Below are 23,016 nucleotides of genomic sequence, written 5' to 3'. Positions count from 1 at the left end.
CTGGAGCACCAGACAGCATTAGAGTTAAGGTATTATTTCGCAAAGTGTATTCCTGAAAACCCTGGTGACCCCAAAGATACCGCCACAAAAATATATTTTGTCAATTAAATAAATTTTGGAAATGCAGAAAATATCCAATATCCAAACTTTGGCTTATAAATTTATGCATGAAGATTAGGTGGTTAAAGACTGGGTGGCTCCTGCTTCCATGACACCAAGATGCCGCTAGCCAGGTAACCCCGAGGGGGCTGCAGGTGTGACCTGGCCCAGGGGGATGGAGGCAGCCCAGGAGGGGAGGTGGGAATGGCATTGGTTGGAGGGGGCGAATCCTGAAGGAAGTATGAAGGTGCTGTGGGAATGTATTAGATTTGGAGAGAGACAGTGTTTACCAAAGGGAACGTTTTGCTTTTTATGTCTTTTACCAAATGTCCCTCTTTGTTCTTTCAAGTTTGGCGTGTTCCAGTAGAACACTGTCACATGGGAAACGCTGAGCGCTAGCATTTGGGGTCCTAAATTCAGGGGTCTGTTCCGATCATGGCTCCCATTGTAAGCCTTGTCTGCCCAGGCACAGGGGTACCACTGCGGGGATTCAGCCACAGGCAGGGCAATAGCTGCCCGAGGCTGGATAATGGTGGGTTTCTAAGCACATTTTTACTCTTGGTCTGAATAGCTTTCCTGTCTCATGGTGATGAGCTAGTATCCCTTGGTTGCCGTTTCGCTTTTTGCTAGCAATATCAATTTTAGAAGTTTCATCTTTATTTTATGGGGTTTTCCCCAGGGCTGTTTTGGAATGGATGAGGCTCTGCTGCCATAAGCGTAGCTACACTGGGCAGCTTTGAATCAGCCTCTGCCTTTACTGTGCACTTAGCTGCCCCACCTGGAGCATCTCTGGGCTTTGGGGTTAGAGGCCTTAACAGCCCTACGTGTCTCATTCCTTAGAGAAGAAAAGGCCTGTGAAACCACCCGCACACACACACACACTTTACACATGTAAGCAACAGAAAGGAAATTAAGTTCCAAATGATGAACTTGAAGAGAAAAGGCTATTTTACTAGTCAATTGAATCACAGTTACTTGAAATGTTAAAACCGCTTTCGTTCCGAAAGGAAAACTGAAGAGTGGTGCCGGTGGCCTCACGAGAAGACATTTGTGTTGTACTTATTTGTGTTTATGGTCAGGCCTTGGCATGCGTGCTTTGCAGTTACGTGATTTCTCCTCTGAGGAAGCATTGGATCCACTCCAGGAAAGAAGTGGATCCTGACTCTTTAAATTGCACGTTATATCCCCAACGTGGCATCTACCGTTCTCAGCCTAAACACCTAACTCTTCAGGCAGGCAGAGTGGCTCGGAGGGGCAGAAAGATCTGGGACCAGAAAGCTTGGACTTAAATCCTATCTCTTCTATTCAGCAGCTGGATAACCTTTCTTACCCTCAATTTCCTCATCTTCAAAGCAGGAGTTGTTAGAGAGTAAACCGTGATAGCCACCATTTATCACAGCCTTACCACAGGCCAGGTATGGCTGATAAACAGTTTACATTCATTCTGTCTCTTAGTCCTCCAACCTCAGGTGAGCTTCTTTACCTCTGGTCTGGGAAGGGCACGTTGAAGTAACTCCATCAGGGATGTGACAGAGGAAACAAGCTATTGACTTATCTATCTAACATTTGGATTTAAAAGTCAAAAGGACTAATACCCTTAATACAAAATTTTCAAAACTCTCAGCCCGCTACAGAAAAGTAAGCAAATCTGGGCATAAATAATTTAGAGAAGAGAAAAGTACAGTAACTAAGAAATGTATTTAACTGGTTAATCTCACTGGTAATCAAATCAAATAAAATTAAAAAATACCACTTTTTGCCTATCAAAGTGAAAACAATTTTTTTTTTTTTTAAAGTGAAAATAGCGTTAGCCAGGATATGGCGGAAGCTGCGCCATCTACGTTGCTGGTGGGGGAATGTAAATTGGAACAGCTTTTCTCTAGAGCAGTGTGACAACATGTGCCAAGAGCTTCAACAAATGTTCACACTCAGCTGGTCTGGTAACTCTGCTTCCAGGAGCTTATGCTGAGGAGGTAATCAGACATGTGGACACGGATTTATATAAAAATGCTAACTTCCATGTTATTTTTAACTGGATAAAACCCAAGTGGCTAACAATAGTGAGTAACTCCAAAGGGTAGAATGATATGCAACCATTAAATGTTGTGTTTTTAAAGAATATTAAATAATAGAGAATATCTCACGATATAATTAACAATCTGATCCCAACTTTACCAAGAGGAAAAAAAAAAATACACACATAAGATAAAGAAGTGGAAGGAAATACACCAAAATATTAGCAATGGGCTCTCTAAGTGGTGGGATTCTAGGTGAAGTTTATAGTCTTCTTTGTATTTTCATTTGTTTAATGGCAGGAGGGGGAGGAAAAGAGGGTGTTATAAACAGTCTTCCTTAACTGTTAATGAGAAATTCATAAAGTATGCACAGGATGGTAATTACTGCAAATAGAAATGTTTTATGGCCTCCCCCTAATACATACACCTCGAGTGTGCCAAATTAATCAGGAAAGATAGACATGGAATCAAAGGTGTGTTGACACGTTTACACCTGAGGTAGGTGTTTTCTTTAAGTAAAATATCTGCCAGGCCCCAGGCTGATGTTGGACACCAGCACGTTGTTGAACGTTAGCCGTTAGCATGGCTTGTTATCCACTGATTTTGTATGTGGACACTCACTTCCACTCAGCAGTTTTCTGAGTGAGGAGGACGTTGGATGAGAAACTCTTTTGTCTGTTGTATGGATTGAGAGACGGATTCACTGACTACCCTGAATCTGCCTGGCAGATTTGAGGATTTTGAAATGAATTTGTTTTAAATAAAGGTGTCAAGAAGTGATGGTTCTGTTTCGGTTGGACCATCACAAGTGCCAATCCTGTATATTTGGAAGGGTGGTTGGCTTTAATCAAGGTTCCAGCAGTACAGTTGCAAGTTGTTAGTAAACTTAAAGTCATTCTTGCTTCCCTTTCCAGCCTCATGGTTACTTTCTCAGGGCTGCTATCCCAGCAGCGTTCTGAAATCAGCATTACGTCTGTAACTATAAAAGCTGTATTTCCCTTTGTGGCTTTATTATACACACACACAGATTGGTAGCCCCTACCATGACACAGTTACATGATACAGCTACATCCAAAGGCCAGATATGAGATATGGCTTCAAATAGAGACACAGATCGCTGTGAAATTTGAAAGACTACTTACAGTGGCCAAGGATTAAAAAGCATCAGAGTAAAGGAGAATTGAGATGAGCTCTTCTTGGATGGAAGATCTCAATAGCTATTGCTAGAGTCTGGGGATGTGTATTTTAAGACCCCGCAAGGGCTTCCGATGCAGTCAGGTGAAGCTGGCAGTTGGAACCCACGTATATTCCATTCTGCACCGTCCGGTATGTGGCCATCTGTGGCTGCTGATTACGTGAAATCCTGCAAGGGTGCCTGTGAATTTTAATTAAGTTTAATGTTATTGTAAATAGCCACATGTGACAAGTTACTACCATATTGGACAGAGCAGCTTAAACTATAGTATACTGTCCTTCGAGGAGCCCTGGTGGCACAGTGGTTCATACTCACCTGCTAACCAAAAAGGCGGCGGTTCAAACCCACCAGCCACTCCGTGGGAGAAAGCTGTGGCAGTTTGCTACCATAAAGATATACACCCTTGGGAACAATAGAAACATAGACCAATGGAATAGAATTGAGAGTCCAGACATAAACCTACACATCTATGGTCAGCTGATTTTTGACAAGGGTGCTAAGTCCATTCAATGGGGGAAGAGTAGTCTCTTCAATAAATGGTGCTGGGAAAATTGGATTTCCACATGCAGAAAAATGCAACAGGATCCATGCCTCACACCATACACAAAAACAAATTCAAAATGGATTAAGGACTTACATGTGTGCAAGCTAAAACCAGAAAATTTTTAGAAGAACAAGCAGGGGCAATGCTGTCAGATCTAGCTTTCATCAACAACAACAACAAAAAAACCATTGCCACCAAGTTGATTCTCACTCATAGCAACCCTATAGGACACGGTAGAATAGCCCCACAGGGTTTCCAAGGAGCTGTTGGTGGATTCGAACTGCTGACCATTCGGTTAGCAGACAAACTCTTAACCACTACGCCACCAAGGCTCCAGTGGATTATCTAATATAATAACAAAAGCACAAACAGCAAAAGACAAATAAGTGAGACCTCATAAAAACGAAAAACTTTTGTTCATCAAAAGGCTTTACCAAAACACTGAAAAGACAAGCTACTGACTGAGAGAATATTTTGGGAAACCATATGTCTGACAAGAATCTAATAACCAAATTCAACAACTTAACAACTTAACAACAAAAAGACAACCCAATCATAAAATGAGCAAAGGTCTTGAATAGACATTTCACCAAAGAGGCCACTCAACACATGAAAAGATGCTGAGCGTCATTAGCCATCAGAATGATGCAAATCAAGACCACAGTAAGATACCAATCCACTCCCACTAGGATGGCTAAGATAGCACAGAGGGTAAAGTTGGAATCCTTATCCATTGCTGGTGGGAATGCAAAATGGCATAGCCGTTGTGGAGAACAGCGTGGTGGTTCCTCAAAAAACTGAAAGTGCAACTACGGTATGACCCAGCAATTCCACTCCTAGGTATACACCTAAAAGATTTGAAAACAGACTCAAAAAGAGGCTTGTACACCAGTGTTCATTGCAGCACTGTTTACAATAGTCAAAAAGTGGCAACAACCTAAGAGCCCGTGAAAAGATGAATGTGTACACTAAATGTGGTACATACGTACCACGGAATGGTACTCAGCCAGTAGGAGAAATGAATACATGCTGCGGTGTGGGTGGAGGTGGAAGACATCACGCTGAGTGAAATATGCCAGTCACAAAGGGACAAATACTGTAGAACCTCATTTATATAAAAAGACAAGAAAAGGCAAATGTATAGAGACGAAAGTTTATTCATGGTTACAGGGGTTGGAGGGGGCGTGGACTTGAAGGTGATGGAAAAAATTGTATTGATCAAGGGCAGGGTTGCACAGCCGGTCGTCATAATTGCTGTCAATAAGTTGTTCACTTGTACAATTGGCAAAAAAAAAAAAATTACAGCCTTGGAAACTGTGTGGCAGTTGTGCTGTGTCCTGTAGGGTCGCTGTGAGTTAGTGGTATGCGTCCTTCACTTGGTATGAAGCTCAGTCATTTTTCAGCAGGTCCTTCCCACATGTGTGTATTTCCTCCTTCTGACACCCGATGCCCACCCGATGTAACCCCTGGGTCATGGTGGGAGCAAACGTGGCTCCAGCCAGTCAGGTCACTAGGCTGTCAGAGGAGGTGACACCAAAGTGACCCCAGGGTCCATGGCAGTGAGCAGGCCAGCACCGCCGGGGGAGGCGCCACCAAAGCAGTGACTTCACCTGCCATTGTGGGGACAGGAAGGGTGGGGCCGTGGTGCTGTGTGGGGACAGGGCGTGGGGAGGGTGTCTGTAGGCGGACCTCGCCCTCCCTGGGGGAGTGAGACCATGAGTTACTGCGCTGGGTGACACCAGCCCTAGTGACACCAGCCCTAGTGACACCACTGGCTGCAGCACCTCCTAGTGGGAGAATCAAGGCAACGCTACACCCTCAGTAGCCACACCCCATCACATGACACGGATTTTGCCCTATAATTTGCCCAGCACAGTCTTTAACACCCTCCTGGGACCACACCCCATCACATGACACGGATTTTGCCCTATAATTTGCCCAGCACAGTCTTTAACACCCTCCTGGGACCACACCCCATCACATGACATGGATTTTGCCCTATAATTTGCCCAGCACAGTCTTTAACACCCTCCTGGGAACGTAAAACCGTGCTTCTCACAGACTTCATCGCTCCCAAAAGAGAAAACCAAAACCCCGTTCTGAAGCCTGGATTTCTGACACGCTGTGTTTGTGGGGTTTTTTGTAGTTGTTTTATTTTTAACTAAGGAAATCATTTCTAATCTTCTCCCCTGCTGTTTAAAAGGTTTAAAAGTTCAGCATGGTGAGTTTTTATGGGACTTTTATGGGAAGCAGAGTTGCTGTAAACATACCCAAATTATCATAGCAGCATAGTTTACCAAACCCTTTTCCTATGCAAACCCACCTGACTTCCCTTCAAAACATGGAACAGATAAGCCCCGTTAGAATTCTTCAGCTATTCCAGACACTATATTCCGTGTTTCTCCCATTCTAAGCCTGGTGCGATCAGGATAACTCTTGAAACAGTGGTCCCCAAGAAGACTAGACGCTTGGTGGAGGCAGGGGCTGCATCTCTCTTGTCTTGGCTCTGTTCCCGTCATAATGTGGTACCTCGCACCTCATGAAGGCATGGTGCATGCTGGTTGAATGAGTTCACATCCTTGCAATAGAAAAAGTGGACAGAAGGGATGATCGGGGGAAAGGCCACATTTGGAATGAAAGCCACCCGATCCAGGAAAAAGTGCCCTGCTCAGCTTTGGTCTGCCATATCCAGCAGGTAGGAGGAAGAAAGATCACAGCAGTCCCTGGTTGGGGCAGTTACCACGCTTGGCTGCTAACCAAAAGGTTGGAGGTTTGGGTCCCCCCAGAGGTGCCTTGGAAGAAAGGGCTGGCGATCTACTTCCAAAAATTCCGCCGTAGAAAACCTTAGGAAGAAGAGTTCTGCTCTGACACACAGGGGTTTGCCATGAGTTGTACCAGAACCAACAGCAACTGGCTTTTATCTTGCGGAAGCTCATTTAAAGCCGCAGTCGTGGCTCCTGGACTCAAAATCATAACGGGCTGTGAATGGAAATGGCTTGCAGAAGTGAAACCAGTAGAACCCAAAAACCAAACCACTGCCATCGGGTCAATTCTGACTCATAGCAACCCTGTAGGACAGAGTAGAGCTGCCCCATGGGGTTTCCAAGGCTGTAATCTTTACGGGACCAGACCACCACATTTTTCTCCCGAGGAGCCGCTGGTGGATTTGAACCACCGACCTTTCAGTTAGTGGCCGAACACTCAACAACTGCGCCGTGAGGGCTCCTTGAAACCAGTAGAGGCTGGTTTCAGCTCTTAATAATTCAGAGACTCTTGTGCTGTGGCCCATTTATTTATTTTTCATCTAATGTTACAGTTTGGAATGTTACAGTTTAAGAAACTTAGTCTTTAGGCTGCCTGTGGTTGTGATGTATCTGCCCGCTTATCGGCATTCTGTTATTTTCCTGAAATTTTAGGCACAGAAAAATGAGAGAGAATCTATCAGACAGAAGTTGGCACTTGGAAGCTTCTTTGATGATGGCCCAGGAATTTACACGAGCTGTAGCAAAAGTGGAAAGCCAAGCCTGTCGTCTCGGTGAGTGACTGCTCTCTCGGGTTGGTTTTCTGGTCTGTTCCCAATGGGTTTTATTCTCTGACTAGGTGTATGTCTAATAAAAGATATCTTTTAAAAACTTGGTGACTTTTTTTTTTAATAATACTGCCACTTTTATTTAGATTTTAGATTGCTCCCTCCTCACTTTTTTTTTTTTTTTTTTTGGCCCATTTACCCAGCTACTTGAGGTCAGATTTCTACATTCCTTCTTTCTTCTAGACACAATACTGTTTTGCACTGTGATGGGGGAATCAAGCCACACTCCTAAGTAAGCTGGCTGATGCTTAGAGAAGTGTGGCAGACCACCAGATGTCCCATTAAGCGGTCCCCAAGCATCCAGCATCACCCTCCTGATACACTTGATTACAGTGAATATGGGTAACTGAGAAACCCAACTCCCGCTTTGATTGTTCGATGTTTATTACGGTTCTTAACCTGTCTTCTTGGTGGCTTTTCTTTATCTTAATTTATTTCAGGATATCATTGGTCATTTAGATAGCTTCTAATTCCAATAAAATATTTTAAAATTATAATTTCTTAGGGCAGCGGACCAGAACTTTTCAAACCATAGCATGCATGAGTCCCGGGAGGATTTTGTTTAATGCAGATCCTGGTTTGCTGGGCCTGGGGTGAGGCTTGAGAGTCCATGTTTCTTAAACGCTCCCAGCTGATAGCTACGCTGCTGCTGTTCCATAGGCCACGCCTTGAGTAGCAAGATGATATGCAAAATTATGACAAATAAAAGTATTTCAGATAATCAAAGCATACAGAACACGGGTTTAATAAAGATGGTGGCAACAGAAGACTCACCAGCGTTCCCTTGGTCATGCCCCAATGTCTGTTACTTCTCTCTCTTCCTTTGGGTTAAGAGTAAATATATCCTGTGTAAATACTAGGTATTTTTTTGTCACAGGTGTTGGGAGACTTATGATAGCATTTATGTGTTCATCCAGCCAACAGATACCCATCTTGTCTCTCTTTTGTTCTGAGCTAGGCATTTTAATATCTAACTCTATTTTATCTTTCTCTTAGTAAGCCTTATATTTCAATCTGATCCTTAGAAAACCAAACCAGCTGCCACAGAGTCCACGCCAACTCACAGTCACCCCATGTGCGTCAGAGTAGAACTGTGCTCTGTAGGGTTTTCACTGGCTGATCCTTCAGAAGCAGAACACCAGACCTTTCTTCTGATAACCTTCTGGGTGGACTCCAAACACCAAACCTTCAGTTAGGAGCAAGCACATAAACTGCGCCACCCAGGGGTTCCCTGACTTTTAGAGATTCATTTACATCAGCAAAACTCAGAAAGCAGATATGCGTGGTCACATATATGCATATCTGCAAGGCACTGCGCTTCTGTTAGTACATCGAGATGGGAAGTCAGCTTGGCCGTGCGTCCTCAGCTGTGTGCCAGCGCAGTCTCCTGATAGCCCGTGGCTGCTCCCACCCATCCTTCCAGAGTGGGAACATCAGCCTTTTCCTTTGCCCTACAAGTGACTCTTTCCAGCGGGATGAGGCAGAAGAACCTGGCCTGGGGACCTAGAGACGTGAGGGTTAGACCTAGTCTGCCTCTGATGTTGAGACAATTCACTGAGATTTTTCATCCCATTTTTGTAAAATGAGGGGATTAGACCATGTGGTCTCTAATATTCCTGCTACTATTCTCTGATATTCTCCAAAGCACTGAAAAGTCATCTCTAGAAGTCCCTCCTCTCAGCTCAGCAGCGTCCTATCCATCTGGTACAAATGGAGGTTGTTTTCATCAAAATTAGACATACATGTAGCTTTGAAAGTCAAATAGAGTTCATAATAACTACCAAATCCAAACCCAGTGCCATCAAGTCAATTCCGGCTCATAGCAACCCTATAGGATAGAGTAGAACTACCCCATAGGGTTTCCAAGGTTATAAATTTTTACAGAAGCAGTCTGCCACATCTTTCTCCCGAGGAGCGAAGGGTGGGTTCAAACCACTGACCTTTCAGTTGGCAGCTGAGTGCTTTAACCTCTGCACCACCAGGGCTCCTTGATAATAACTACAGGCTTATAATAACAACACCAAAGAAAACAGTGTCCCTGTCTCACTCTCCAGAAGCAATAACTTTTAACTCCTTGGCTGTTTCTTCTGGTTTTTACCTACCAACCAGCCAAACCCATCGTGGTCGAGTAGATTCCAACTCATAATGAACTTACAGGACAGGGTAGAACTGCCCCGTGGGGTTTCCAGGCAGCAGCTGGTGGATTCTAACTGCCGACTTCCTTGCTTACAGCCACACTCTTAACCACCGCACCACCAGGGTTCATTTTATCTGCGTATCTCTAAATAAAATGCTCGTTTTCATAGCTCTCCCTTTTAAATAACCACCTATTGACTGCCTGCTGTAGAAAAGTGGAATTAGCTCTCTCATACAATCCGTTCACACACGCCCTCCTTCATTCTCCCAAAACAGGTATTTCGCAATTCAAGATCAAATGACTATTCAGTGTTTACATTATTAAAATCACGTATTATCCACAGCTGAGCCGTGTGGTAAATTATGATTACTTGGAAATTTTTACTGTTTGTCTTGAAATTAAAATTATCTCATTTGTGAACAACACAGCTATAAACATGCTTGTACAGGTACCAGAGTTTCTTAGGGATCCACCTCTGAGTGGAATTACCAGGAAAATACATGAATGTTTGCATTTCGAAGGTAACACCAGACTGTTTTCTAGAATGGTTTGTAACAAGTTGGACACCCAGCAGCAACCCAGTGGATCCATAACCTTCCGAATACTTGATACTGCCAGATAAAAAAAAAAAAATTTTTTTAATTGAATGAACATAAAATGGTGTTGGGTTTATTGTTTCCTCTTCTACAAAATGTCTCTTTGGGTCTTATGTCCAAATTTCTATTGGATTCTTTTTTTTTTTTTTTCTTACTGACTTAGAGACATTTTTTAAATAGTCACACTAATACTTTCACTATGAGTCGGAATCGACTCGACGGCACTGGGTTTTAATGCTTTATCAGGAGCCTTGGTGGCGCAGTGGCTAAGAGCTCGGCTGCTAACCAAAAGGTCGGCAGTTCAGATCCTCCAGCCGCCCCTTGGAAACCTATGGGGCAGTTCTCCTCTGTCCTGTAGGGTCGCTGTGAGTCGGAACCGACTCCACGGCACCTGACAACAATTCTTTATCAATTGTATGTATTTCAAATATCTTCTCCCAGATGGTACCTTTTTTTTTTTTTTTCATTTCCTCAAGTGTCTTTGATAACCAGAAATTCTTAATTTTAATATAATCAATTTGACCAAACTTTCTTTTATTGTCAACGCTTTCTGTGTACTGTATAGCAAACCCTTCTCTACCCCACGGTCCAAAGGTAGTCACCTAGATTTCTGACCAAGAATTTTTTTTTAATTCTTTACTCCATCAGGAGTTGATTTCTTGATACAGAATGGGGTGTAAGTCTTGATTTCATTTTTTCCGTATGGATAATCATTTTTTCCAGCATGTTTATGGAACAGCCCCTCTTTTACTTACTGATCTGACAGGCCGCCTCTGTATATCCTAGACATTCATGGGAAGGCATCCTATTTCATTGGTTAGGGTCTCTATCCTGGCACCAATATTACGTGATCTTCATTACTGTCGCTTCAAAATAAAACTTTATACCTGGCTAGGCAAATTCCTCTTCTTACTCTTTTTCTTCAGAAATATGCTGCTTATTCTTAGTTACTTATTCTTCCATATAAATTTTAGAATCATCTAATCAAGTTCAGTGGAATACTCCATCGGAATTTTTACTGGAATTGCATTGAACCTGTAGATCAATTTAGGGAGAATTATATTTTTATAAAATCAAGTCTTCCTATCCGTGAAAGCATGGTCTGTCTATTAGATTTTACTGAGTGTTTCTATATAAGGCTTTGTGATTTTCCATTAAGAGGTATTGCACAGCTTTTGTTGTATTTATTTCTAGATATTCTGATATGGTCTTAAATTCTCTTTAATAATCTTGTCTCATTGTTTGCTGCTGGTGTACAGAAATGCAGCTAACTATACATAGTCTTATAACCAGCTGCTTTTTTATTATTTCTTCTATTCTTTCTAATAAAGTAGACTCTTAGGGGGGTTTTAAGTAAACAGTGGTGTCATATGCAGCTTTATGTCCCTTTCCAGTCCTCATACCTCTGGAACCTTTGTTTGTCTTATTGCACTAGGTAGGTACCCTAATATATCAGTGGTTTTAAATAGTAATAGTTGGAATCCTGAGCTCATTTCTGATGTTAAATAGAATACTTATAATGTTTCCCATTTATGATGATATTAAATTTGTTTCCTTTAATGATTTCTCTTTATCAGGCTAAGGATATTCCCTTTTATTAGTAATTTACTAAGAGTCTCTATCATGAATGGGTATTTAACCTTATCGGATGCTTATTCTACATCTGCTGAGATGGTTATATGATTTCTTTTCTATTAATCTATTAATATGGTGAAATACATTTATAGGTTTTCAAAATTTGGACCATCCTGGCATACCTGGTATAAGCCTAAGTTGGTTTCGGGGTATTCTGTCTTTCTGGACACTATAGGATATGATTTATAATATTTTGTTTAGGATTATTACATCTATATGCATTAACGAAACAGATCTGTTATTTTTCTTTTTTATACTATTTTTGTCTGGTTTAGTATCACGGTTATGCTGGCTTCAGAAAATGAGTTGAGAAACATTCTCTCTTTTATATTGTCTAAGAAAAATTTGAATAATATTGGCATGATCTGTTTGTGGCAAGTTTAGTAGAACTTAGCTATAAAACCATCTGGGCCTGGTATGTTTGCTTTAGCAGTTATTTCCCTTTCTTTAATAACTGTATAGGATTGTTCAAGTTTTTTATTTCTTCTTGAGTCAGTTCTGATGGATTATAATTTTTCTAGGAACATGTCCATTTTGTTTACATTTTCAAAACTTTTGGTGTAATATTTTCTCGTTTCGCTGAGGAAATTAATTTTAGTTATTTAAAATGTTTTCTTCTGATCTCTATATTGTCCATGCTTTTTCTGAGTTTATTTTTTGTTTGTTTTTATTTGTGTTCATTAACATTAAGTGTAAGGCACTAAAAACTGTAAAATCTACGAGTAAATAGGACTTGTTGACATATGTTGTCTCCTCAGAAAGACCTTCCCTAGCCAACCCATTAAAAATAAACACCCAGCATACCCATCACTTTCTCTCCTCTTACTCTGATTTTTTTTTTCCTTTATGGCTCTTATCACTAGCATACATTGTATTATATATATTTTAATTAGTTTTTTGTCTTTCACTAGCACTAAAATGTAAGCTCCAAGACAGCAGGTCTTATTCTATTTTGTTCACCAGCATAACCGTTTCTTAAAAGAGCGCCTAGTCAGGAGCCCTGGTGGTTCAGTGGATAAGAGTTTGGATGCTAACTGGCTGCTAACCAAAAGGTCTGCAGTTCAGATCTACCAGCAGCTCCTTGGAATCCCTATGGGGCAGTTCTGCTCTGTCCCATAGGGTTGCTACGAGGCGAAATCGACTCCAAGGCAATGGGTTTGGGAACGGGTTAGTACCTAGTCAGTCGATACATATTTGTGAGTGAATGAACGGTGAACTTGAGTTAAAGTTGTTGCAAGGGTGCAGCTGTTTCATTGGGTGCACCAGACGAATGTGTCTAAAGATTTTCCTTGGTCGCCACAGAGACCATACAACCTCATCAGGAGGGGCTTTAAGCCTGGCTGCCTGGGGAAGGGCCAAAGGCTCAGCATGTAGCATGTCACTTAATCCCCTTGCTTTCAGTAAGGCACCTCATGACCACCTCACTGTGCCTGAGTGCACCCCAGTCCGGAGCCTCCCTGATTCAACCCCTCAGGACAGTAAACTTACTTATTCTGCCAGGCCAAGGCTGGGTAGGGAAAATGGAAGATCTAAATGGTCCTTTCACCTGTCCAGTCAGTCTTTCTTTGTCTTTAGTCCTACCTGCCCTCAGGCATACCTGAGCATTTCCAGGGTTCTACCTTGCACAGGTGGTGGTGCCTCCACCACCCACCCTACAGGCACCTAGCTAATCGAGGTGGTGTTGTTAGGTGCCATCCAGTCGATTTTGACTCATAGCGATCCCGTGTGACGGAGTAGCTCTGCCCCATAGGGTTTTCCAAGATGTAATCTTTATGACAGCAGATTGCGGAGTCTTTCTCATGCAACGCTGCTAGGTGGATTTGAACCACCAACCTTTCAGTTAGCAACCAATTGCTTAACTGTTGTGCCATCAGGACTCCAGTCAAATACCTCTGAACCATCTGCATCGTAGGGCACTCTGGTGGCGCAGTGGCTAAAGCACTTGGCTGCTAACAAAAGGTCAGCAGTTTGAACCCACCGGTCTATCTGCTGGATAAAGATGTGGCAGTCTTCTTCCATGAAGTTTGACAGCCTTGGAAACTATGAGGCAGCTCTGCTCTGTCCTGTAGGATCACTTAGTTGGAATCGGCTCAATGGCAGCGGTGTCTGTGTTCTATCTTCCAATGTTTGTCAAGTTCTCTTGTTTGCTGTTGCCTCCTTTTCCATTGTCTTTGCCCATGTAGGTTTATACCTTCTGTCTTCCTTTAATTTTATTTTAGTAGGAATTCAGAAGACAGCATGGATGAAAACAAGTGTTCAATGTACAATGCTTAACTAGAAGTCACACAAAGGTTTTCAGTATTTTTAACACCAGAATGATTTTCTCAACTAAATTTTTTTTAACACCTTGTGCAGAAACTCTATATGTAAAACAGACAAAGCTGTCCTCCAGTTCAGGAGGACTGAAGGAGAGGCACCAGGAGACCCCTGCCCAGAAATGCCTCCCCATTCCTTACCTTAGATACCACCCCACATCCTTCTACTTAGGTACCCCTCCACTTCACTGCCCCACCATCTCTCCCCTGCACGTCCCCGAGGCCTCCCTGAAACTCTCCTGGCAGAGCAGATTTTGAAAATCACTGAGTCATCTACCCCCTTTGGAGACTCAGATATCTAAACACATGTATTCACAGTAGCTCCTAACGAGCTGCGCCTGTCGATGCGCCATAAGGAAGAATATTTATATCCTGTTCTTTCAGAGGTTACATCTCCACCTTGTGGGGTGAGATCATCCTCTGTGAGAACACGATGACTTTCTGTGATTATGGTTAATAATGATTTTAATAATGATGAAATGTTTCTAAGAAATATCACGTTATCCCCATAAATTTAGAGTCTGCCAAGAATGACCATCATTCCCCGTTGGTAATGATGCAGAAGACAGGCCTGTGGACACGTCCAGTTGTCATTGTGTCTATATTCTCTGTCCCTTTTGAATCAATTGTTTTCTAATCAATCCCTGAACGTCTTCACTGTAACCCTTGCTTACAAAATTGCTTGAGGGACGTCAGAACTTTGAAGTCACCGACCTGGCCTGCGAAGAGCTTCAAACACATGCATTGAATTTGTTAAGTAAGCGTTAGGGTTTATGGGACTCAAAACCAGACAAATCTTATGTGAATCTACCACTCAGAAGAGCTAAATGCTGAACTTTAAAGGAGACTGAGGACTTAGGATTTATTAGCTGAGTACAGTAAAACCTGTGTAAAACTGGAACCTGTGTAAGGCGGAAACCTATCAGAGAAAGAAAACAAATATTTTCCACTAAAGGGAATGACATTAAAATGGTAAGACTGCACCCTCTCAAAGGTGGAAAACTTGTGAGACCCGGAAAACAAAGCAACCCTGTGGAGCTCTGGCTCTGACAAGTTACGATGTAGTGGATTCCGAGCACAGAGCTTACTTACAGGGCAGGGCCTACCCCAGTGAGTAGAATCTTTGGCAGGATAGTAGATTCTGTTTATGTTCTTAGAAAGGTGTGCATTTGCCTGTAAAAATTAACATTAAATGTATGATGTGAGAAATTATGAACTAGCATGAAAGCCTGGGAAGACTTGTGTCTAAGCTACCATAAAAAAAAAAAACACAAAAAAACCAAACCCAGTGCCGTCGAGTCGATTCCGACTCATAGTATGCAAATAACGTCCCCGTGTAAATAGCGCCCGTCCACCCGTATAGCGCGCATAGCATGCCTAGGAAAATAATGCATGAGGAGGTCGTGCAGTTGGCAAAAATTATAACACGTGTGCCTTATTTGCATAAAAATACGGTTCCTGAGAGCGTAGGTCCTTCTCAGTCGTCCACGGCGTTTTCAGCCCGGCCAAGTCATTCCAGACAGTGCGGTTTCTTAAAGCACTTTTTAAAAGAGTGACAAGCTCTTAAATGTACAGTAACCCCATAAAGACATTTCATGCCTACTACTGCAGCAAAAAAATAAGTTTGATATGAAACTCAACTAATTAAATTTGAAATCTGCAAATATAGGAAGTGTAGTTTTTTTTCTTCAAAATTTGCTAATCCACACATACCCTGTTCAAACTGAGACTGTGTGACCTTTATCATTTTTTTCTATTTAAAAATAAATTTTTATTTTTTTTTTAAATAAAAGTTTCAGGGAAAAGTTTTTAAAAGCTTAAAAGGAAATGAGAAAATAAATGATCTATTCCTGAAAAAAGGTTTCTAAAAAATATTAGGTTTAGTTATAGTCTTGAAAAATAAATATTCCTTTTCTTTTCTTAGAGCCCTGGTGGCGCAGTGGTTAAGAGCTCACCTGCACACCAGAGGGTCGGCAGTTCGAATCCACCAGCCAGTCCTTGGAAACCCTATGGGGCAGTTCTACTCTGTCCTACTGGGTCGCTATGAGCGGAAATCGACTCGACGCTGGTGGGATTGGTTGATTGAGGTTTTCTTTTCTTACTAGTATAATACGTCACTATCAAAGTAATATCATTTTTTCATTGACCAAATTAATCTTAAAACCAGTTAGCATTGTATTTCAGACTCTGAGTCTGTGTAGCTTAGTGTTACTCGAAGAGTGGAAACTGGGGTGGCTGCTGTGGGAACTCGAGACAGACGTAATTAGTGGTAGAAATCTAGGAAGTTTTTCGTTTTCACAGACGTTACAACCTGACCTGAGATTATGAGGAAAACTTTCTCTGCCCTCTCCACTGTGTGACCATAGACGTAATCGGATTGTGACCTCTGTTCTCACCTTACCCCAAGATAGATTTTACTTAAAAAAAAACCTAAATATAAATACAATCCAGTACACTCTTTTTCATAAAGTATGCAGTAGATGGTATAGCCAAGAATAGGCTATACCCTTCTCTTCAAACGCCATGAATATTACAGAAACCAGAAATTCCCCAGAGAAATTTCCAGCAGCCTTTATTACTGTTTACTTATTGCAGCCATTCCAGCACCCCCAAATCAGAGCCATTTCTTTCTTGTCCGTGTAGGTTTATTGGTGAGTGGCTGAGACAAGACCACGGGAGCACCCACCACCTCCTTTTGTGTTTGGTCTGGGAGGAGAGGGGCACCCTAGCCCAGGGGACTGTACCAGCTGCACAGATAACGCTGCGTCTAGAGAGATTTTCAAGAAATAAGATACACAGGAGCTTTGAATGTGAGGAACCGAGACTCTATATAAAATCTGCCATGGACTCACAGTCAAACCAACATCATTTTGCCAGGAACGTGAATCACCCTCTTGTTTCTAACAGTAATAATTTTTGCATAATGTCCTGGAAGAAGTAAACAGAGTGGTCGTATCTGCCCAGCATGGGTGAGAAAGTGGTTGCTTGTTAAAACGTAATGAAATTTGCTTCCTGTGGTATCTCTCTTGAAATAATAGACACATACTATTTATAATAATTAAATATGCACAACCTATTTATAACACCTAACATGTATTTTAAACTTCATATTAAGCCGATTCACATGTAGCAATAAATTGCTTAGAAAACCCCTCCATGTAAGTAATCCAAAGCTGCATTTTATTGTAAATGGTAGCTTATGAACCCTTTTTTATATGATCGGAAAAGTTACTGGTGAGCTACAAGACCACCTGTCACTTTTTTTATGCTTTACCCCCAAGGATCACCTCTAGTATTCTAAAATATGACACAATTTCCAAAGTGAAGCAAGGTTTGAAGTGTATCTTTTGAGGAGTAATAAGATAAAAATGGCAAAACTAATTATGTAAGCAGTTCTTTCACAAACCTGGAAGAAGAGCAAATTGGTATTTCTGAAATTTTCTTTGTCCAATAAATAGCCTCTCTTTACAATAATGCCAATGACCCCAGTTTAATTAGGTGCAATGAATTTTGTGCAAGTGGAATTTGACAACTTGCTAGCGGCATAACCAGCTGTACCCCATCTTATGAATTTTTTTATCACCAGTGAGATTCAATTGCCTTAGCTATTGCACAAGGGTGGGAGGCAGCGAGAAAAAGGCCACAGGGCTGCATTTTGTATTTAAAAATGGCTCCAGTGGACAGCTGAATGTTTAATTAAAAGAGCTTCTAGGAATTATTTTTCATTGGCACGTTGTCTTTGAGACGCTATAATGGCTTTATTACTGCAATTTCCACTGCCCTGGACGGTGGTCCACACTTGTGTCTGCACACACACAGCTCATGTCAAGGCCACGTCCCTCTGAAAAGGCGCAAACGCGTTCACTGCTTTCGGGAAACACACTTAGCTGCTGCAGGTGAGCTCTGTCATCGGGGGTCCAGTGCAATCTCCCTTTTCAGTCCTGTTGTAAAGTTTCCTGTGACCCGCAGGTTGTTCTCATGCATTTAAAACCTGTGGAAAATATTTCTGATGAGGACAGAAACCTTTCTGTATTGCAGTTTACAACTGAATATGAGAGGGAATAAAGGTCAAATAGCCATAATTTTAAAGCTTTTTTGTTGTTGTTGTTCATTTGTTTTAAAGTGAGTAGAATATTTATACATGATTTTGAAAAATCAAACACTTGAGAGCACCATGAGAAGCCCATCTCCTTCACATCCCAGTCTTCTGGCTTCTCTCACCAGACACAGTCACTGTGTCCATGTTTCTGTTTGTCCTTCCGCAGGCTGTCCTGAGACAGTAGTATGTCAGCGTATATGGTGTACCACCGTGGTTCTCCACTTAGCAACACATTTCAGGCTCTTTCCAGACCGGTTTATCCGGAAGGCAGTGTAGTGTGGTTAGGAGCAGAGTCTTGGGAGCCGGATGGTCTGGGTTTGAATCTTACCTCTGTCACTTACTAGCTAATTGGCCATAGGCAAAAATGACTTAACTTGTAGCTCAGTTTTCTCATCTGTAAAATGGGGGCATAATTGTGCCTACTTCACAGGGCTATTGTGAGGATAACATGTAAAGCACCAGGAGAGTGCCTGGGCCAGCGTCAGCTCTGTGCCAGTGTTTGCTATGATTGTTTTTACCATTTTTCATTGACTCTTACACACCATTGATTGGAAGACACGCTGTTATTTTGTTGTTGTTGTTGTTAGGTGCCGTCGAGTTGACCCTATGCACAACAGAACGAAACACTGCCTGGTCCTGAGCCATCCTTAACAATCGTTGTTATGCTTGAGCCCATTGTTGCAGCCACTGTGTCAATCCACCTCGTTGAGGGTCTTCCTCTTTTCTGCTGACGCTGTACTTTGCCAAGCAAAAGGAGCCGTAGCGGTGCAGTGGTCAAAGCCATTGACTGCTAACCAAAAGGTTGGCAGCTCAAAACCGCCAGCAGCTCCACAGGGGAAAGATGTTGCGGTCTGCTTCTGTAGAGATTTACAGCCTTGGAAACCCAGTGGGGTCCCTCTGAGATGGAATCAACTTGATGGCTGTGGGCTAGGAAACAGTGGTGGTGTAGTGGTTAAGAGCTATGGCTGCTAACCAAAAGGTCGGCAGTGCAAATCCACCAGGTGCTCCTTGGAAACCGTATGGGGCAGTTCTACCCTGTCCTGTAGGGTCCCTATGAGTCGGAATCCATTCGTTGGCAATAGGCTTGGTTTTTGGTTTTTAAATAAGAAAAACTACCGCCAAAAAAACAGTGAAACTATACCTCCTTATTACTTAGAATTTTTTTTTTTTAATTGAAAGAATCATTTTAAACTTATTTGGGTAGACTTTTATCTTCTCTTTCGTGCATATAAGAAATAAAGAAATGAAGTACTTTAGTTATAGTGGTCCTAAAACTTTTTCACATTCAGAACCTGACTCGTTCTTCAACCTCTTTCCCTCAGGTTGTCAGTGCCTGCTTTTCCCACAGTACCTCCTGTGTGCCATCGGGAGGTTGTCAGTGCCTGCTTTTCCCACAGTACCTCCCTCTGTGCCATCGGGAGGTTGTCAGTGCCTGCTTTTCCCACAGTACCTCCCTCTGTGCCATCGGGAGGTTGTCAATGCCCTGCTTTTCCCACAGTATCTCCCTCTGTGCCATCAGGAGGTTATCAGTGCCTGATTTTCCCACAGTACCTCCCTCTGTGCCATCGGGAGGTTGTCAGTGCCTGCTTTTCCCACAGTACCTCCCTCTGTGCCATCGGGAGGTTGTCAATGCCCTGCTTTTCCCACAGTATCTCCCTCTGTGCCATCAGAAGGTTATCAGTGCCTGATTTTCCCACAGTACCTCCCTCTGTGCCATCGGGAGGTTGTCAATGCTCTGCTTTTCCCACAGCACCTCCCTCTGTGCCATCGGGAGGTTGTCAATGCCCTGCTTTTCCCACAGTGCCACTCTTTGTGCCATCAGGAGCTTGCTGTGTTTTGCCTTCCAAGCATCTGCCCTCCATTCTGCAAGTTCTGATGTGACAGCTTTGTTGTTCTTATCAGATGGCGTTAACGGACAACAACCAGAGCCCACCTCCTCCTCAAACAGTCCTTACGTGGTTTGTGGTTGACTTCCTGGTCAAAAGCTTACAGTACAGTAGTCCAGTCATGCCACCAGCTGCTGGGCAACCGCGATTGTTAGACATTTGAAGATGGTAGTGTTGTGTCAGGTGCTGTTGAGTCAGTCCCCACCCACAGTGAGCCTGAGTACCCGCAGAACGAAGCACTGCCCGTCCTGTGTCATCCTTCATGCAATTCAGTAGCTCTACCTTGCTCTTTTTAATTTTCACATAGAATTCAAGTGGTCATAAATCAAATCATGAAAAAGAAAGTTTTTGAGATAAAGCTTACTATGGACCAAGCCTAAAACTGACAGCCCCAAGATGTTTTTAAGCATGAATATAAAAAGTGGTGAAAGCATTGATTCAAAAGAGTGAAAGAAATTGACAGTTAAGATTTTCACCTAATGCAGCAGTCAGACCCCTGAAAAGCTCACGCAGGCACTGACCCCCCACGGCCGTGTTTTCACTCCAGCCACAGGGACATTTTCTCTTAGAGGCCTGAGCGTTTCCGTCCTAACCTGCACCGTCCCAGCAGCGTGCCCCAGAAGCCCACCAGCAAGTGTGCAGACAAGTTTAAACCCGCACGAGCTGAGCAGAATGAATAGGCAGGCTGGCTCTAAAAACACAAAGTACAATCCACACGGTTTATTTTAGAGTCTGTAATGTACTCCAGGCCCTGGGAGGACAAGATCGGGACGGGACTGGGAGATGTCAGGAGTGGGGGCAGTGTCAGCAGTTGAATCAAGACGTCCATCCACAGAAATGCTCACTTATAACAAAGTGTGTTTCTTGCCCCCACCCTGCCAGCAACAGAAGCACAGCCTGACTCGTGTGTGAGTCACTGTCCCCGCAGGGACACAGGCTGAGTCAGGCGCAGCAGTCCCCTTCAGCTGTCACACATTTCAGCCTACTCACCTTTTCCCCAACACACACGCGATAATCACCAGCCCTCCCAGTCGCTCTTCCTGTGCTTTTTTAATTCCTGCGAAATGCCCACACATGGCAACTCAGAGGAGTTCAAAAGAGAAAAAATTTAAAGTCAATTGAATTTCTTCCAACAAAAAATAATTAGGTGTATTGCCTGCCATTTTCTCTGTGCATGTATCTCCTCAGGTTTTTTTTACAAAGTTGAAATCATACCCTACCTACGGTTTTGTAGCCTGTTGTTTTGTTTGCTTCGCGTAATGGTGCACCAGAAACGCTTGCCCACGTTCAGGGCTGTTCTTCCAGCAGGTGCAGTTTACCAGCTGCGTGACAGTCCCTCGCGTATTTCACCATCATGTGCTTACCAAAAAACCAAACCGAACCCAGTGCCGTCGAGTCGATTCCGACTCATAGCGACCCTACAGGACAGAGTAGAACTGTCCCATGGAGTTTCCGAAGAGCGCCTGGCGGATTTGAACTGCCGACCCTTTGGTTAGCAGCCGTAGCACTTAACCACTATGGCCCCAGGGTTTCCATCATGTGCTTAAACAATCTCACATTGTTAGGCATTAAAGTCCCCAGTTTTTTGGTTTTTACTTTCTTTTTATTTTTTATCTTCTCTTTTTTAATTTTAATTTTGGTGAAAATACACAGCAGAACATACACCATATATCCTTTTTTTCTCCCTTCCGTTCATTAATTTATTCCATCTTCTTAAAGTTCCTTGACCTCTGAAGACAGACTCTCCTCAAGTAAAATACCAGTTCCCTCGTGTAACTTAGCCTCTCTGAGCCTCAGTTTTCTCATCTGTAAAATAGGGGTTATAATACTTGCTTTATGTGTATTCTCAGGGTTAGAGGGAATAAATGTAAAATACCTACTATATACTACCTGCTCAAAAATGGCAACTTTTGTTCTTTCAGAATGCCAACTGCTTGGAAATCATTTGCCCTTGAATTAAGATGAAAGCAGATTGAGATCAAGGGCAAACAAACCCATTTGGCTCCTGGAAGAGAGATCTGATTTTATTCCTGTATCAGAAGAGGCTTCATTCTGTCTTTAATTCATGCTTGAGAGTATTTCTGGTGAAAATGCATTTTCCCAACATTAAGATCCTGTAATTCCAAATTTAATTATATGTAAGTGGTCATTAGTGAAGGAAATGGACACTGATGTGGAGTTAGAACCAACAGCTGTCTGAAGAATGCAAGTATTTATAGCTCTCTAGAGAATCGGGTTAGGGTACAGGGCTGATGCTTCACCAAGGGAAAGCTAGTGAGTGTCAGTTCTATTAGTTTCTTTCTTTTTTATTGTGCTTTAGGTGAAAGTTTACAGCTCAAGTTAGTTTCTCATACAAAAATTTATACACACATTGTTATGTGACCCTAGTTCCTCTCCCTATAATGAGATAGCACACTCCCCCTTTCCACCCCAGGTTTCCTGTGTCCATTCAACCAACTCCTATCCCTTTCTTCCTTCTCATCCCACCTCCAGACAGGAGCTGCTCATTTAGTCTCGTGTATCTACTTGAACTAAGAAGCCCACTCTTCACGAGTATTATTTTGTGTTTTATAGTCCAGTCTAGTCTTTGTCTGAAGAGTTGGATTCAGGAGTGGTTTTAGTTCTGGGTTAACAGAGAGTCTGGGGACCACATCTTCTGGGGTTCCTCTAGTCTCAAGCAGACCGTTAAGTCTGGTCTTTTTATGAGAATTTGAGTTCTGCACACTAGTCTCCTGCTCCAGCAGGGACTCTCTGTTGTGGTCCCTGTCAGGGTGGTCATTGGTGGTAGCTGGGCACCCTCTAGTTCTTCTGGTCTCAGGCTGATGGAATCTCTGGTTTATGTGGCCCTTTTTGTCTCTTGGGCTACTATTTTCCTTGTGTCTTTGGTGTTCTTCATTCTCCTTTGC

General features: G+C 42.7%; 1 protein-coding gene across 3 annotated transcripts in view; it reads left to right on the top strand.

The window, feature by feature from the left end:
- The window catches only part of SCHIP1 (schwannomin interacting protein 1), a 72,615-nt gene that overhangs the window by 25,037 nt on the left and 24,562 nt on the right, over positions 1–23,016 (top strand). For all 3 annotated transcript variants that reach the window (XM_049867761.1, XM_049867760.1, XM_049867759.1), the window contains one exon: positions 7,270–7,388. In XM_049867761.1, the coding sequence (XP_049723718.1) occupies positions 7,270–7,388 (119 nt within the window). The remainder of the gene's footprint in view (positions 1–7,269; positions 7,389–23,016) is intronic.

The sequence above is a fragment of the Elephas maximus genome, chromosome 23, assembly GCF_024166365.1.
Source record: "Elephas maximus indicus isolate mEleMax1 chromosome 23, mEleMax1 primary haplotype, whole genome shotgun sequence".
NCBI classification, from domain to species: domain Eukaryota; kingdom Metazoa; phylum Chordata; class Mammalia; order Proboscidea; family Elephantidae; genus Elephas; species Elephas maximus.
This window is presented reverse-complemented; position numbering and strand designations above follow the sequence as displayed.